Genomic DNA, 17,352 nt, shown 5'->3' with positions numbered 1-17,352 from the left:
TTGAATGGTGTTCTTCCCACCGGGGCAGACCCCCGAAGATGTCCGATCAGAGTCATGCTTTCTTTCCTGCAAGATGCTTTGGAGCGCAGTCTGTCTCTCTCCACCCTCAAAGTGTATGTTGCCGCTATTGCCGCACATCACAATGCAGTTGAAGGTAAGAAATTGGGAAAGTACGACCTGATCGTCAGGTTCCTGAGGGGAGCAAGGAGACTAAATCCGCCTCGTCCCCCCTCTATACCTTCTTGGGTCCTGTCTCTGGTGCTCAGCGCACTGCAGTGACCTCCCTTTGGACCACTGCAGTCAGCTGAGTTAAAGATCCTGTCACTGAAGACAGTGCTCCTGACTGCTTTGGCTTCCATCAAGAGGGTAGGGGACCTGCAAGCATTTTCGGTCGACGAATCGTGCCTATAATTCGGGCCGGCTGACTCTCACGTTGTCCTGAGACCCCCCGCTTGGATATATGCCCAAGGTTCCTATCACTCCCTTCAGGGACCAGGTAGTGAACCTGCAAGCGCTGCCCCGTAGGAGGCAGACCCAGCCCTGGGTTTCTCTGTCCCGTCCGCTTCTTGCGGTTTTACGTGAACAGAACGCAAAGCTTTCGGACCTCAGATCAGCTCTTCGTCTGTTATGGAGGCCATCAGAAGGGAAAGGCTGTCTCCAGGCAGAGGATGGCCCACTGGATAGTGGATGCCATCGCCTTGGCTTACGAAGCCCAAGGCGTGCCTTGCCCATTCGGGTTGCGAGCACACTCAACTAGAAGTGTTGCTTCCTCCTGGGCGCTGGCTCAAGGCGCCTCGCTGACAGATATGATTCTATAGCCTCCATGTAGAGCCGGTATCTTCCCATATACTCGCCCCCGGTGGTCAGTAGCGTGAGGGACCCCTTCTTAGTGTCGGCTTACAACGGCAATCCCGCCCCCATGGGCCGGATACGTGCGTCTATTTGCTCCAGTAGTGTTCCCCAGAAATGGCTAACCCTGTGAGTTCCTCCGTCACCCCTGCGACAGTCAGACGTTACGGAGCGTCTGACGCCAGGCCTACACTTGTATGCATTGTGGAACCTGTGTTAAGCTGGGTGTCCATATGTAAAGACACGGGCTCGCTCGCAGTGGAGCTGATTGTGGAGGAATACACATATGGGTATTCCTCCACAATCAGCTCCACTGCGAGCGAGCCCGTGTCTTTACCTCGACAGAGGGTCTCTGCTGGTGTTCTTTCCCCCCTATAACTAGGCTGGAACCACCCCAGAGACTGCCATATGTTGTGCTTACCCTCCTTGGCTAGTCCAGATGTGACCCTGGATGACAAAAACAGTCACATGGGTCATTTTTTGAAATTGAGATTTATACATCACATGAAAGCTGAATAAATAAGCTTTCCATTGATGAATGGTTTGTTAGGATAGGACAATATTTGGCCGAGATACAACTATTATAAAATCTGGAATCTGAGGGTGCAAAAAAATCAAAACATTGAGAAAATCACCTTTAAAGTTGTCCATTTATGTTCACGATTGTGCTGTATTCACTCACAAAAATAAATGTGTTATACATTTACGGTAGGAAATTTACAGAATATCTCGATGGAACATGATCTTTACTCAATATCCTAATGATTTTTGCATAAAAGAAAAATTGATCATTTTGACCCATACAATGTACTGTTGGCTAATCCCACAAATATACTCGTGCGACTTGTGACTGGTTTTGTGATCCAGGGTCACATATGTGTATCCGTCACAGTGCCTCTCTGCGGGGTAGGATGTGGCTTCTGCAGCGTTCCCTTCCCCAAGGGCAGGCTTTCCCAGCGTTATCCAATAAGTTCGGTCAGGCCAGGAGGCTCAAGCGGAGTGCTGGAAGGGCCAGCAGCTGTGGCGTTTTGGTAGATATCCCCATTCATCAGTCTAGACTTACTCGTAGTGACTGACGAAGGGGAACGTCTCGGTTACGTATGGTAACCCTCGTTCCCCGAAGAGGGAACAGAGACGTAAGTCCCCTTGCCACAGTTGCTGAGCTTCCGCTGTACAGCCGAGTCACATGTCCGGCTCCTCAGCGGAAAAACAAGGATGCGAGGCACCGGCTGCTCATTATATGCTTGCGCCGCGATGCACAGCAGCTGGTGCAATTATCGCATGCCAATGTGCATTGGCGCGTTTAGCTTCACTCGAAGTAGATAGGCTCTCGCAAGCGATCCCCATTCGTCTGTCTAGACTTACGTCTCCGTTCCTTCGAGGGTTACCATACATAACCGAGGCCCAGAAAAGATGCAGATTTTATCAGTGCTTAAAATGTCGAACATCTGCGTTTTTGCTCTTTCAGATATGACTTTCACACACGAGGGCAACAAGACGTTTACCGACAGATTGGTCAACTTTGAGAAAATGGTGAGTCTCGCAAAGGAATCTATCGCTCAGACACAATTTTAAATGAGACGTCCTGAATGTTTCTCTGTGTGTTTTCCAGAGAATGATTGCTAACACAGTCCGAATCATGAGATACTGCCGAAGCCAGCCATTCAGTAAGACAACAGTGTGAACTTCATATCAGAATCATGTTTCAGTTCATCCTGAGGCCTTTCTCTCTTTCTCTCTCTCTCTTTGGTATCTATAGATCAAGAAGCGCCACAGGTGACAGGTAAAAGCCATCAGGATGTGCGTGGCTATGTGCGTCACATTGGTGTGATTGACAACCAGCGCACGCTATCCCAGCTGTCCCACCGGATCGAGCCGCGCCGGTCCTGATGCTTCAGGACTGCTTTACCTCTGCCAGTGAATAAGCTATAGCTGTATATGAGCGGATCCTTCCTCGCCTGCAGCGTACAGTATATCCAGTCAAACACATCTCGGCTGAAGGGCTTTCCATTCTCCGGCTGGTTGTGTGAAAGCGTGGCTTCGATTCAGTGTTCGGCTGCAGGATGTTTGGACCTCGGTTTATGACCTTTGTTATATTCTGCCACAGATAAGATGTTGCCTCTTATTTTCAGATTGTGTTTGACACATGGTGTTTTAGAATATGGAATCGATTGAAAATGAAGTTTCTTTCAAAGCGTATGTTCTGTGGCAGATTTTTTAGACTTTTTTATGCTTTGAATGAGATTCTGGGCATGTTGAGTTTATGTTGGTCTTACACTAACATTTAAAAATTTGAGGTAAGTAAGAATATATATATATATATATATATATTTTTTTTTTATTTTTTTTAAGAAATGAATGTGTTTATTCAGGAAGGATTGATAGTGACAGTAAATACATTAAAGAAAAATCTTTTTGAAATAAATGCTGTTTTGAACTTTCCATTCATCAAAGAATCCTGAAGAAAATCCATCATGGTTTTCTCAGAAATGTGAAGCAGCACAATAATAATCAGAAATGTTTCTTGTGCATCAAATCAGCATATTAGAATAATTTCTGAGGGATCATGTGACACTGAAGACTGGACCAATGATGCTGAAAATTCTGCTTTGATCACAGGATTAAATTACATTTTAAAATCTATTCAAATCGAGAACCATTCTTTTAAATTGCAAAAAATATATTACTGTTTTTACTGTATTTTTGGTCCAATAAATGCAGTATTGGTGAGCAGATGAAACTTATTTCAGAAGATTAACCCCAACCCTTTGAACGGTAGTGTACATCAATCATCACAATGCATTTTGAATTTCATTTCTAAATTACATTTTTTTTATGTTGATTTATGGAAGTTTGGATGTAAATATAAAGATATTAATATGAGCTTAAGCATGAAGTAAAAAATACGAAATGGTGAATTGAGAACATGTGAGCATATTTCGAAAGCCTATTGGTGGCTTGTCTGCAAATCGTGTACCTTTGTGTGTATTGTGTAAATAAAACTGCCATAGGATGCAAATTTACTGACATGTCAAAAGTCTTTTTTCATTCAGAATTGTGTATTTTTACAATTCTTTTCAATTTGTTTCAGGTCATATAGCTTACATCTTAGGAACGATTTCCTTTAATAAGCAGGTTACAAAAACTGCTGTCACATGCTCAGAATATTAAACTAGTATATTACAAAATTATTATTTTTTGATTGTGTTCAATTATCATATGTTATAAGTCACTATAATGTTTTAAAAATGTATGTAAAATGTAAAAAGCAGTTTTACAAGTAATATTAAATATAGTGTATGCTAAGTGTAAATAAGGAGAAAAACACTTCATTACTATATAATGTTTTGTGTTTATTTTGAAAGATTGCATTGATGTCCACCCCACCCCGATATACTTCAAGTAGCCTACATACCAAGTAGCCTACTCTGATATCGTTGTTATTGATTCAGCCTTGTCAAGTAGCTACTCCAGTCGTTTTTCTGAAGTAAACTTACTAGAAATATGACATCCGTCTGAGAGTCTCAGTTTTCTAGAACTTTCACTAACAAACTGAAAGCAACTTGCCTATCTTAAAATATATCAGTGCCATTGCACATCAGTTATGATATTTTCTAAGACACGTTTCTAAAAGCTTACATTTCCTAACTGAACTAAGGCCTAATCCAGGCTTAATCTAAGCCCTGTCTGTGAAACAAGGCATAAGTAACCTATGTAATTTATGTAGTCTAGTCTAAATAGATCCACAATGACACCGGTAGTAATGAAGAGTGTGCAGGACCGGTTCTCCTCCGCTGGGTGTCGCTGTTTCTCTCCGCTGCTGTGCGTCACTGATCTTGGCAGATCTAATCAGGAAGAAGTTGTTACACGTGAAATCACCGGATCGGACACTGACTGGAAATATCTGACACAGAATCACCAGTTGACGCAAGAACTTCTTGACTGCTGTCCATCTCTCCCGAGAAGACTGACCGCAGAATACAGGAGAGCGGGTACGTGTGTGTTTGTTTGTTTGTTTGTTTGTTTGTTTGTTTGTTTGTTTGTTTTTCTCATGATGTTACACAGTAGTAATAATAACATGTGATTACTGTGAGATGTGGGTCAGTACTCATGTAGCTCATGGATCTGTCGGGATCTATCTGGACATGTTCCTGGATCATCCACATCACAGACATTTGTTTAAACACAAAACACAGACAAGTTTATGATGAAATGATTATTAATGAGTAGTTTGTGCAAAATTATTCTATCTGCTTTTTAACCTAAGTCTGATCAGCCAAAGCACGTGTGGTTTTGGTTTAGAGCCAGGTTAATGTAATATTTTGCTGTTTGCTTTAATAGAAAAACGTATATAGGGCACATTATATGTTTTGCACTAATTAGCCTATAACATGTTGTATCCTTTACAAAAAGTAGCCCTATTATGGTACCAGAACATTGAAGACAGGCCTATCAGATATTCATGGTTTTGACATAATGCTTCATAGGACTTCAATGGTGTTCTATATGTGCTTACATTGTAATTATAACGTAATAATGCATTTATTACATCCATAAATGCTGCCTCACAACTAAAATGATTCTCAGAAAGTGGAGCAGGCCTGTTATCATCTTATATTGTTTCAGTGAACTGACTGAATTTCCATTCATCCGGGGTGAAAGTCATTCTGCTGTCCTCTGCATGCTGCATTGTATGAATACACAGGCCTTCACTGGGTGAATGAGAAAAATCCCAATTATTCCGCTGGTTGTACACTCTGTTCCCGTGCATGTGCCTGGACATGTATGCAGGAATGTTGCTGTGATCCTATTGGTTCATAATTTAATGAGGAATTATTGCACAAGCATTGAAATGCAGATAGGTTACAGAATCGGATAATAAATACAGCAATCTCCAAAAGTATTTGGACATTTAATTTATACATAAAAATTATGTCTTTGCATTAGCTACAGAATATCAAGGCAAGTGCCATCTATTTTAAAGAACGATAACACAATCAGACTTGTCAAGTAAAACATTGCACAAACAGGACATTTTTAGGTTTGAAGAGATACAGGAGTTATGAAACATTGATTATATTTTTGACAATGCAGAGAAATAGTGACTCGTTGTGGTTATCAGTGTTAGTTGATCATCTGCATTTTTTAATGTGATTCTCTACACCTGTCGTTAAGATGTGTGAACTTGCGGAGAATTGACTTCATACATCCACTAACAATCACCAAAACACCAGCTGATTAAAAGACATTGAGCAAAAATGAGGAAGAAAAGTTAGTGAAGACCCTTGTGAAAAAGTGCACTATAAATGTGCTTTGTACACTTGTAGTTGTACTTCAACTCCAACGTGTATATTTAAAAAACAATAATTGCATAATGAATTTAAAGGCCATTTAAGTATACGTAAAGAGTTGACACTTTTCATTAGTATGTTTCTTAATACACTGAAGTACATCTTAATGTTTTAATAATCGTTTGTCATGCTTTAAAGACGTGCACTTATTTTGATGTGTTGACTAACATACAAAAGCACATGTAAAGTACTTGATTATAATTTTAACTGTAGTGTGTTATTCGATTTTATATTTGAAGGTAATATATTTTAAATGTACTAAATGTCAACTTCATCATCATTACACATGTGTAATTACAAATATATTTAAATACATAACATCCAAGTCATAAATAGAATTATATTAAAGTATATTCTAGTTGACCATAAATGCTTGTCCGTACATTCAGCAGTAGACTTTAACCATATTTCAAAGACAATAGAAGTAATTATGAAATTGCATATAGGCTACAGATGCACTTAAGTCCTACTTAAAGGGGTGGTTCAGGATTTTGGACATCGGACCTCATTTCCAAGTTAGCCTGGGTATTGTTTATCAGTGGAGACAGTTTTTGAAGATTTTCATCCAGTCCTTCCAGTTGCATAGTTTGCCGGTGCTAGGCTAGCGCGAGTCAACGGTATCTGCTAGCCTGCCATTAAAAACAGTTTTACCCACTCGACAGTACACCAAAAGCAGATAAATGATAACGCCAGACTATCGATGTAAATGTCTGTTGAGAGAATAATGTTAGAAATCAAACTACTCTTTCATCGCATTGCAATAGTTGTACTTTGTTCTCTGTATTTATTAGCACAGTCTACAGCAGAGGCGGAGTGATATTAAGTTACCTAGGCAACCGAGAGACCCGGTCCACATGACAATCACGCAAGTGTATTTCCTGCCGCTGACATCATCACTACAGAAGCAGAGTATATCCCCATGTTGCCACTTCCTTTGTTTACAATCGAATGTTTCAATATCATTGTTCAAGGCTACTACTAGCTAGATAGACGTCCCGACTGTAGTGCGCTTCTGTTCTGTTTTTTCTTTTTGGCGCAGTACTACTAACCCGCCGCTGCTGAGAAACTAGTTCCTGTAAATGTAATGCGATCATTGAGATGCATGAGTAGTTTGATTTCTAACATTATGGTCCGATGTCCGAAATCCTGAACCACACCTTTAAGAGGGTAAAAAAACACTCTAAGTCCAGATAATTACATTAAATGTAAATTATTGCATGTAATATAATCTATAATACAATTTCATTTAATTGCAATTATGCAATCAAGTGTACGAAAACATTGCATTAATTTGGACTTAAGTATATTCTTTATAACTTTTTCTAAAAGTATGCCAAAATCTACATCTTTTTCAGAAGGCGAGAAAAGCTGCAGCATTTGATGATGCTTCCTTTGATATTGTGTATCTAATTCAATTACATTCACATGTTTTTATGTGTGATTCTAAACAATTTTGGAGTCACTGTATTTATGAAGATGTGGCCATGTTTGTTTTTATTGGAAGTATATATATATATATATTCACTTGAGTCTATTTCTTTCTTGTGGGCTTGAACGTAAAGCACCGGTGAGGTGATCTGCTTCCTGCTCTGCTAAATATAACACAAATGGCCCCAAGCCGCCCAAGAGCCGTGGCGTCCCTCTGTGAGAATGAAGCTCAAACCCGCTGTGCACCCCAGCAGTCCCACTCAGCCCTCTAAAAAACATAATTACTCCACTGAACATTGAAAACTTTATGAGCTCAAACACAAGTTCTTTTTCTCTCTTTTTTGGGGAAATTGAAGGTTTTACGGAAAAGGTGCATTTTACATGCATTGTATTGATCAAGTCTTTGTCGTAGTTCACCCTCACGACATTATATGATATAGACTAGGCCTAGGGGTGTAACGGTACACAAACATGACGGTTCGGTACGTACCTCGGTTTTTAAGTCACGGTTCGGTACAGCAGGGGGGTAAACTAAACACAAAATTGCTTCTTTTATCTTTTTTTTATTAATTTTTTTTTTTTAAACAAATGTGTCTCTGTATTTAAATAAATTCAACTATAATTACAATTATTAGCGAATGCTTAAAACTATATAGGGAGGCCTTAATATTAAAGGTTACAATTAACAAAAAAATTTTAGATCTAAAAAAAAGTTAATTAGTGTTCTCAAAAGTACCGACTTCGATACCGGAATTTAAAAAATGTGACGATACCAGCATTTCCCTCTATCATTTTGAGCTGTTAAACGGATTCTTAAACAACTCTGATTGGTCATTGGATTCACGCGCTCAACATATATGTCTCTGATTGGCTGTAATGATCAACGCTTCAAAAGCATGTAGTAAATAGACATCTTTGACGTTCTTCACCAAGTGCTTACACAGATACACATGGGAACTTTTGAAAGCAGGCGTCTATCAGCGGATCCCCAGTATACGGATCCGCTGATAGACGCTGACTTTCAAACACTCCCGTGTGTTTTTGAAGCGTTGGTCATTGTAGCTGATCAGAGACATATATATGTTAAGCGTGTGAACACAATGGCTAATCAGAGGCGTTGAGAATCCATTCGACAGCGCTCAAAATGATAGAGGGAAATGCTGGTATCTTCACATTTTTTCTATTTCAGTACCAACTTGGTCCCAAGGCGGTACTTTTTGACAACACTAATGTAAATTGCACATAAGGCAGGTTTTGCATTAAAGCTACAATGTTTAATTTTTTTCGCCACTAGGGGTCGCTAACCTCTTACAATAACAAAGGCGTAGGTGGATGACGCATAAGCGGAATTATGGAACTTGTTGTCATGCTGATGGATCTAATAATGTTTATGGATGGTTTTAACATGATTATGGTATGAAGCAGGACGCGATTGCTAATGAGAGACAGATTTCAGCGCCACACGCGAGTCCCAAAGATGTAAAGGAATAAGGACATTTCATTCTACCGATTTACACGCAAGTGCTGGATTAATACTCACACAGGTCAGTTTATTAGACGAATGAAACTTGTGAGGTAACGCAGCGCTGGTTATAATGTTATTCTATGTGTTAGTTTGTCTGTATGAGCAGTAAGCTAGATCAACATTAGAATACCATACTGATCATATTCTAACATTTTATCATGTTGAGCTAGACTATATAACATTGATTAGTTTTATGTACATTTGCTCACCTGTCTAATAAAGTGCATGCAAGAGTGGCGTCTCTGTCAAGTTGAAGTTTGTCACGGACGTGGAGCTCTCGGCATCTCGAAAACCCCACGCTATTATTTATCCTAGTTTTAGTTCTCCTTTTGTCCCTAAGTCTGCTTGCCATGGTCCATAATGTTTGAACTAAACAACAACAACAACGTGAGCGTGCCGCTAGACGTAACACAGTTGTCCACGTCTGTCGCCTTGGTTACTATGGCAGTACTAGCGGAAACCAGGGATAACGTGGATATTACTTCATTGACAGGCGACAAGTGAACATGGACGAGCCTTTATTTAAAATTGGAATTTCTCTGAAATCAAAAATCTTTGGGAACTTTTGGGATATTGTAAGTACACAAATGCAGGAAATATATCACACTGTGCAAGTGATTTTTGGATATACAAAAATCCTACATATTTGTCACGGGGTGGTTCAGGGAAGACGGAAGAAGAAGATATAATCCAAAATGTACTTTATTCCGAAGACAGGGAGACAGGCAAACAGTTGTAACAGCATGTAAACATGTAACATTGAATGTATCCCACAAACATGAAGCGTTTACCACAAACAATACCGGACACTGAACTGAAGACAGGAAGGAACTAAATACACAGAGATGATTGATACAAATGACAGGCAGCTGTGAGGGAGGTAATCAGTGTCCATGGGAACAGATTGTGGCGGGAAACACAGACAGGGAAACACACGTGAGAAAATCCAAAACAAACTGAAAGTCAGTGAGCCCAAATGGTGACAATATTGTAGCTTTAACTTCTAAATTTAATTATAAAGTAATTTTTGAAATATAATCATTTACACAGTGGCTGTCATAACTTGTTTTCATGACAAAGTTATTTTAACATACATTGAATAATCAAGACGTTACTAACAGGTTAAGTAAATATAATGAATAGGCTAATATAGTGCATGAAATCCTTCTCTCTAAAGTTAATTTCTGCAGCAAACTAACGTGCTAACGACACTAAATGCCTGAGGTAAATGTAATACTACGTGAGATATTATTCTCAAGCTGTTTTTTATTGATATCTTTCCGCAGTTGAAACACTGGTTGAGAGTGATCATCTCTTCTTCTTCTGCAATTTTTACTGGTAACAAACAGTGTTGCATTGTCGCACGCCCCCTTCTGGATTGGAGTGTGGATCACCTGTGACTGAATGTATTCGTCGTGCAATCGCATGCACCGAACTGTGACGACCGAACAGTACGGTTCAGGATGAAGACATGTACCGTTACACCCCAAATATGATATAATTACAGCTTAGAAAATGTGTGTCCTTTCAAGCTCAATTGATACTCTACATGTTTTTGACATCAAAGAAGATTAATATTAGTCTTTATAAACACCACTAATAGATTGTGGTGTCAGCAATGGTGTAAATTATTGCATTAGCATGAAAACAACATTGTTGAATATTCTAGATCAGTGTGGAAAGACGGTAAGCAGATGGCCAGTCTATGATTACCCTTGTAAAGAGTACTTATCACAGAAGTATATATTTTAAAATAATTTACTTAAAGGAGAACTCCGGGCAATTTTTAAGTTAATCTTGATCGTTATACCTTTGTGAGTTCTGTCTATAGAAAAAAAAATGAACCGGATTGGTGATTGCAACACGGAGCTGTTCCCGCAAATGCCCAGAGCTCCCACTCAGCTAAAACGGCAGTTATGGGTGCATATACATAAAGAGTGTCTTTGTGCCCCTTAACAGACACAAAATGTTATCAAAATGCCTGTCCAACATGAACAAGGCAAGGCAAGGCAAGGCAAGTTTATTTATATAGCACATTTCATACACAATGGTAATTCAAAGTGCTTTACATAGAAGAAATTAAAATAATCAAAAGAAATCAGAATAATTAAAACAGTTTAGAATAAAAGATAAAATACAGAAATAATCAAATGAAATCAGATTAATTAAAACATAAAATAAAATACAGTGCAAACAGTCGGACGAACAGTGGCACAGTGCTCATTCAGTAAATGCACAGCTAAACAGATGTGTTTTGAGTCTGGATTTGAATGTGACTACTGTAGGAGCACATCTGATCTCTTCTGGAAGCTGGTTCCAGCTGCGGCTGGCATAGTAGCTAAAAGCGGACTCGCCATGCTTAGAGTGAACCCTTGGTATTTCTAGCCGATGTGATCCTAATGATCTGAGTGATCTGTTGGGTTTATATTCAGTGAGCATATCTGCAATGTATTGAGGTCCTAGGCCATTGAATGATTTATATACCAGTAATAATACTTTAAAATCAATCCTAAATGTAACTGGCAGCCAGTGTAAAGACCTGAGGACTGGTGTGATGTGTTCATATGTTCTGGTTCTGCTCAGAATCCTGGCAGCAGCGTTCTGTATGAGCTGCAACTGTCTTATGGTCTTTTTGGGAAGGCCAGTGAGAAGTCCATTACAATAATCCACCCTACTGGTGATGAAAGCATGCACAAGTCTTGACTGGAAACAAAGCATCTAACTCTTGCAATATTTTTCAGGTGATAGTATGCTGATTTAGTTATTGCTTTGACATGACTACTGAAACTAAGGTCTGACTGAAGAGACACACCCAGATTCCTGACTTGATTTTTAGTTGTTTGACCCGTAGACTGAAGGTATACGTTCACCTTGAGAACTTCATCTTTGTTTCCAAACGCAATGACTTCAGTTTTGTCTTTGTTTAACTGAAGAAAGTTTTGGCACATCCAATTGTTTACTTCATCAATGCATTGGCAAAGGGAGTCAATGGGGCTGTAATCGTTAGGCGATAGGGCTAAGTAGAGCTGTGTGTCGTCTGCATAGCTATGGTAAGCGATTTGGTTCTTTCTCATTATTTGGCTCATTGGGAGCATGTACAGGTTGAATAGGAGTGGCACAAGAATTGAGCCTTGCGGGACTCCGCATGTCATGGATGTCCACTCAGACTTATGGTCTCCTATACTCACATAATAACCTCTGCCTCTTAAGTATGACCTGAACCATTTTAGGACTATCCCAGAAAGCCCGACCCAGTTTTCCAGCCTGTCAAGAAGTATTTTGTGATCGACAGTGTCAAATGCAGCACTGAGGTCGAGTAGTACCAGCACTGATAATTTGCCTGTATCAGTATTTAAGCGAATATCATTTATTATTTTTATGAGCGCGGTCTCTGTACTGTGGTGCGGTCGGAAACCAGATTGAAAATGGTCAAAGTATCCATTCGAGCTTAAGAATTTGTTCAGCTGATTGAACACAACTTTTTCAATGATCTTGCCTATGAAAGGAAGATTTGAGATCGGTCTATAGTTGTTTAATATTGTCTTATCCAGATTGCTCTTTTTCAGGAGGGGCTTGACAACAGCAGTTTTCAGGGAGGTCGGAAAACTCCCAGAGAGAAGTGAGGCATTTACCACTTCTAGGAGATCTGCTTCTAAGCTGTGCAGCACATTTTTGAAAAAAGATGTGGGAAGTGCGTCAAGGGCGCAGGTTGATGTTTTTAGGTGCTGTACGGTTTCTTCCAAAATTTTGCCATCAATTTCTTCGAAATCAGACATAGTGGCTACTTTCTCAGGCTGTTGTCTGATCTGCCTGACCCCAGCGCAACTCAAGGATGAGCTGATCACCTTTCTGATATTATTGATTTTCTCAGAGAAGAAAGAAGCAAACTCACTGCACTTTCTCACTGAGAGCATTTCACTGGGAATCTGGCTTGGGGGGTTTGTCAGTCTCTCTACAGTAGCAAAAAGAGTGCGTGTGTTGTTTATATTGCTGTTTATAATATTCGAGAAGAAAGTCTGTCTAGCTTTGCTTAGTTCCTTATTGAAAGCATGGATGCTGTCTTTGTAGATGTTATAATGGACTACAAGTTTCTACAGGGCCCTTACATGTGAACAAGACGCGTTTAGCAACTTAGCCATTGTTTAAATTCACCTAAATAGTGTATTAGACGACTAGCTGTAGTCTCGCGCTGGGGTGCTGATGGCACAATGGATAAGACACATGCCTTTGGTGTGAGAGACCCGGGTTCGAATCCACTGTGAGACACCAATGTGTCCCTGAGCAAGACACTTAACCCCAGTTGCTCCAGAGGCTTGCGACCTCTGACATATATAGCAATTGTAAGTCGCTTTGGATAAAAGCGTCAGCTAAATGAATAAACGTAAACGTAAGTCCCATGGTAACTCAGTTGTAGCCAAAGGTAAATAGCAGTGTGTAGGTGAAGAAGAAATGGTTTGCTTTTGTGTCGTTCAAGGATGACTACACAGACACAACACAGCGCCCAAATGGAAGGATAAATAAAGTTTACATTACCTCCACAGTGGTTGCACACGTCTTCGTCCATGGAATCACTTTTTTCTTCAGCCGGCCCCGCTGTGTTGTGTCTGTGTAGTCATCCTTGTCAAAGTGTTCGCTGCAAATGCGGTAATCTTTAGCGCGTAGTACTTGTATGGGAATTTGCGCATCAAGTTGTAGTACAACCAGACACAACTGCAGAATCTCGAGGTCATGGAAAGGAAGACGATGAAAATAAGTTATTTTATTTTCGCATTCTGTTGCCATAATTCGGAACGGCACAAACGCAAACCATTTCTTGAACCGGTTCATTGAAACAAACTGTCCGAAAGAACCGGTTCTATTGTCGGAAAGAACCGGACTTCCCATCACTACTATTTACCTTTGGCTACAACTGAGTTCCCACGGGACTTCAGCGCGAGACTACAGCTAGCCGTCTAAAACACTATTTAGGTGAATTTAAACAATGGTTATTGCTAAACGCATCTTGTTCACATGTAAGGGCCATGTTCATGTTGGACAGACATTTTAATTGCATTTTGTGTCTGTTAAGAGGCACAAAGACACTCTTTATGTATATGCCCCCATAACTGCCGTTTTAGCTGAGTCGGAGCTCTGGGCATTTGCGGTCGCAGGTCCGTGTTGCAAGCACCAATCCGGTTCGTTTTTTTTTTCTATGGACAGTACTCACAAAGTTATAACTCATCAAGATTAACTTAAAAATTGCCCGGTTTCTCCTTTAAGTGCAAACTGAATGTAATATTCCCTATCTGTCAGTCACTTCGAGGTGGTGTCGATGACTGACACCAGGGGTCACACTTGGGAGCCCCAAACATCTCTAATACTTCATGGGATCTCTCTGTAATCTTACTGGGCCTACAAGGAGCTCCTTTTGAGTCCTTAGAGTCCGTAGAGCTCTCTTTGAAGACGCCCCTCCTGACCACGCTCACTTCCATCAAGAGGGTTGGGGACATGGAGGATTTCTCTGCTAGCGAAACGTGTCCTGAGTTCGGTCCTGCATACTCTCACGTGGTCCAGGCTACGTGCCCACTATCCCTTCTAGAGACCAATGGGGCTTTCGCACCGGAGAAACGTTTTCATAGTTCCTAGAACTATTGGCGGAAGTACCCGGATTTTGCCGTGTTCGCACTGCAGGAACTGGGAACGATTTTTGTTCTAGGAACCTCAGAGTAGGGTCTAAACCAGCACTATAGGAACTACCAGTGACGTTAGTATACGCTGTTTGGCCGAATGCGCGTGAAAAACCAGCACCCGCCATTTTTAAAAAAGATGTGTAAACACGCAGATTATAGTCTATATATTTACTCCAGGAACTAACTCTATGAACATGAAAGAAATGATGATAGATGGGCCTCTTAACCTTTAGGCTGAGGAGAAAATCCAACGCAACTTTAAGGGGACCAAGTCAAACATGATTATGTATTTCTGCTCAGCTAGGAACACTGGATATCAACCACACAGCATACGCTAATACATTTTAATATACTGTCTACTTTCTATGTATAACAGTTCTATCTAATGACGTATTAGACAGGACTGTTAGACAGATCGTAAACTAATGAACATGGAGAATGTCTGCTCAGGCTCTGGCGTTCTCGGCACCCTCAGAATAAAGGTCACGGCAACAAGCGCGGCTTACTTCACTTCAGAGTTCCTACTGGCGCTGGAAATGCAACCAGGAAAATGTTCCTTAAAGTTAACCATTAGTTCTGGGGGAACAATCATGATGGCTAGTGGTGAGTTTGCAAGTGCTGCCTCAGGATGAGGCAGACCCAGCCTTGTTGTTGCTGTGTCCAGTACACTGCCTGAATATTTACTTGGACCATATGCAGATCTTCAGAATCTGTGAACTTCTCTTTGTTTGTTGTGGGGGACAGCAGAAGGGGAAGTTTTTCTCCAAACAGAGGATGGCCCATTGGATTGTGAATGACATTACCCTGGCATACCAGGCCCAATGCATGCCGTATCCCTTAGGATTGTGTACACGCTTCACGAGAAGTGTTGAATCCTCCCGGGCTATAGCAAACGGCACCTCTCTAACAGACATCTGAGCAGCAGTCTGGGCAACACTCAGTACCTTCCAGAGGTTTTATCATCTCTGGGTTGAGCCACTTTCGTTCTGTGTTCAATTGGGCCGGGTGTACCGCTAGCACACAGCGCCTTCCCCTCCCTTTTTTGTCCATGTGAGTTCCCTGGACTGGCGAACCCTGGACATCAGTTTTACCCCAGCACCCTTGACAGTTGAATTCGGTGGAGGGATCGACGGCAAGCCCGGTACTCCTGATGCATGCCCTTGTATACTCAGCTTGTATACTTGGGCTCGGTGCTCCATATGTAGCGATTCCCTATTAGTCGTTAGTCCCATATGATGTATTGTCCATGATACAATGGTAAACAAGTGTCTTCCTCTAGGCCTTGCTCTGTCTCTTCTGCCAGTTTCTGCGTTGGTAGTAGTTTCTCCCTTTCAGGTAGGACCTACCGCAGGGACCTCTTCCCATGTCCAGAGAAAAGGGTGAAAAAAACTGCTGAAGTAACCTATTCCCATTGTAAGTGTCCTCGCTGTACAGGACTACACGTCTACACATGGGGTGTTGGGTAGGCTACAATGTTTCGAGTGCTCTTCTTACCCGGCACACGGGACTTGCCAACATCTGCACCACCAAAACCTCATAACACGTAGTTATAGTAGAGACAGTGACTGACAGATAGGGAATGTCTCGGCTATCGTAACCTCCGTTCCCTGATGAAGGGAATGAGATGTGGTGTCGCTCCGCCCTGAAATTTTCGAGACACTGTATCGGCTCCTCAGCACAAACATGAATGAGTGATGCACGCCGTCTCCCTTTTATAACCGTCCGGGGGAGTGGCATATGCAAATTCCACTCGCCAATTCCCCTTGACCTTTTCTCAAAGTATCAGAGGTGTTTAGGGCTCTCATGTGAGTTTCAGTCACAATAGTAACTGAGACATTTTCAGACACTTGGTTGCATGTTAATTACAACTCATTTAAAATATAGTATATAATCTAAATTTAGCTGATGTTTAGAGTGCTTTTTTTTACCCATATAAGTAGGACTTAAATACATCTTTATTTGTCATTTCAGAATTATTTTGAAACATTGTCTTTGAAATATGGCTAATGTGTACTGCTGAATGTACTGACAAGCATGAATGATAACCTAAATATACTTTAAGTACATTTAAAATTAACTTTAAATGCAAATTTGAATAACACATACACATAAACAGTTAAACAGTTAAAATTATACTTTTAGTGTGCTAGTCATCTTCTTTAAATCACAACAAACGATTATTAAAACATAGTGATTTAAAGTTTACTTTAAAATAAAACTTTTAATTTAACATTATCACAAAGTGCACTTTTTAAGTCTACTTTAGTGTGTTAAGAAGCATAATCGCGTGGCCTTGATTATTGATTATTTAGTGGCCTTTTATTTAATTTATATTATATTATGTACAAGTAGGCTTACAATTTAAAAAAATATATAAATTTAAGATTTGAAGTACCAGACAAGTGTGCATTCAGTACAATTAAGCACACTTCCTTTTCACAAAAGTACGCATGCTGGTATGGTCTACGCTTATGCTGTCAGCTGATCCCAGATCAGTATGAGTGTGTGGATCATCATGTGGTCTGATTGC

General features: G+C 40.5%; 2 protein-coding genes across 3 annotated transcripts in view; both read left to right on the top strand.

The window, feature by feature from the left end:
- Window positions 1–3,872, top strand: part of rapgef4a (Rap guanine nucleotide exchange factor 4a) — a 103,776-nt gene extending 99,904 nt beyond the window's left edge. For both annotated transcript variants that reach the window (XM_077217043.1, XM_077217044.1), the window contains 3 exons: window positions 2,318–2,382; window positions 2,462–2,516; window positions 2,609–3,872. In XM_077217043.1, the coding sequence (XP_077073158.1) occupies window positions 2,318–2,382; window positions 2,462–2,516; window positions 2,609–2,739 (251 nt within the window). In that variant the 3' untranslated portion in view covers window positions 2,740–3,872. The remainder of the gene's footprint in view (window positions 1–2,317; window positions 2,383–2,461; window positions 2,517–2,608) is intronic.
- An 845-nt stretch (window positions 3,873–4,717) lies between these two features.
- Window positions 4,718–17,352, top strand: part of map3k20a (mitogen-activated protein kinase kinase kinase 20a) — a 54,788-nt gene continuing 42,153 nt past the window's right edge. The window contains exon 1 of the mRNA XM_077217046.1: window positions 4,718–4,841. The gene's annotated coding sequence lies outside the window, so the exon portion shown is untranslated. The remainder of the gene's footprint in view (window positions 4,842–17,352) is intronic.

The sequence above is a fragment of the Siphateles boraxobius genome, unplaced genomic scaffold (genome assembly GCF_051911475.1).
Source record: "Siphateles boraxobius isolate OS27281-9 unplaced genomic scaffold, OSU_SipBor_1 7, whole genome shotgun sequence".
NCBI classification, from domain to species: domain Eukaryota; kingdom Metazoa; phylum Chordata; class Actinopteri; order Cypriniformes; family Leuciscidae; genus Siphateles; species Siphateles boraxobius.
The sequence above is the reverse complement of the archived record's forward strand: the minus strand, read 5'-3'. Positions and strand labels throughout refer to the sequence as shown.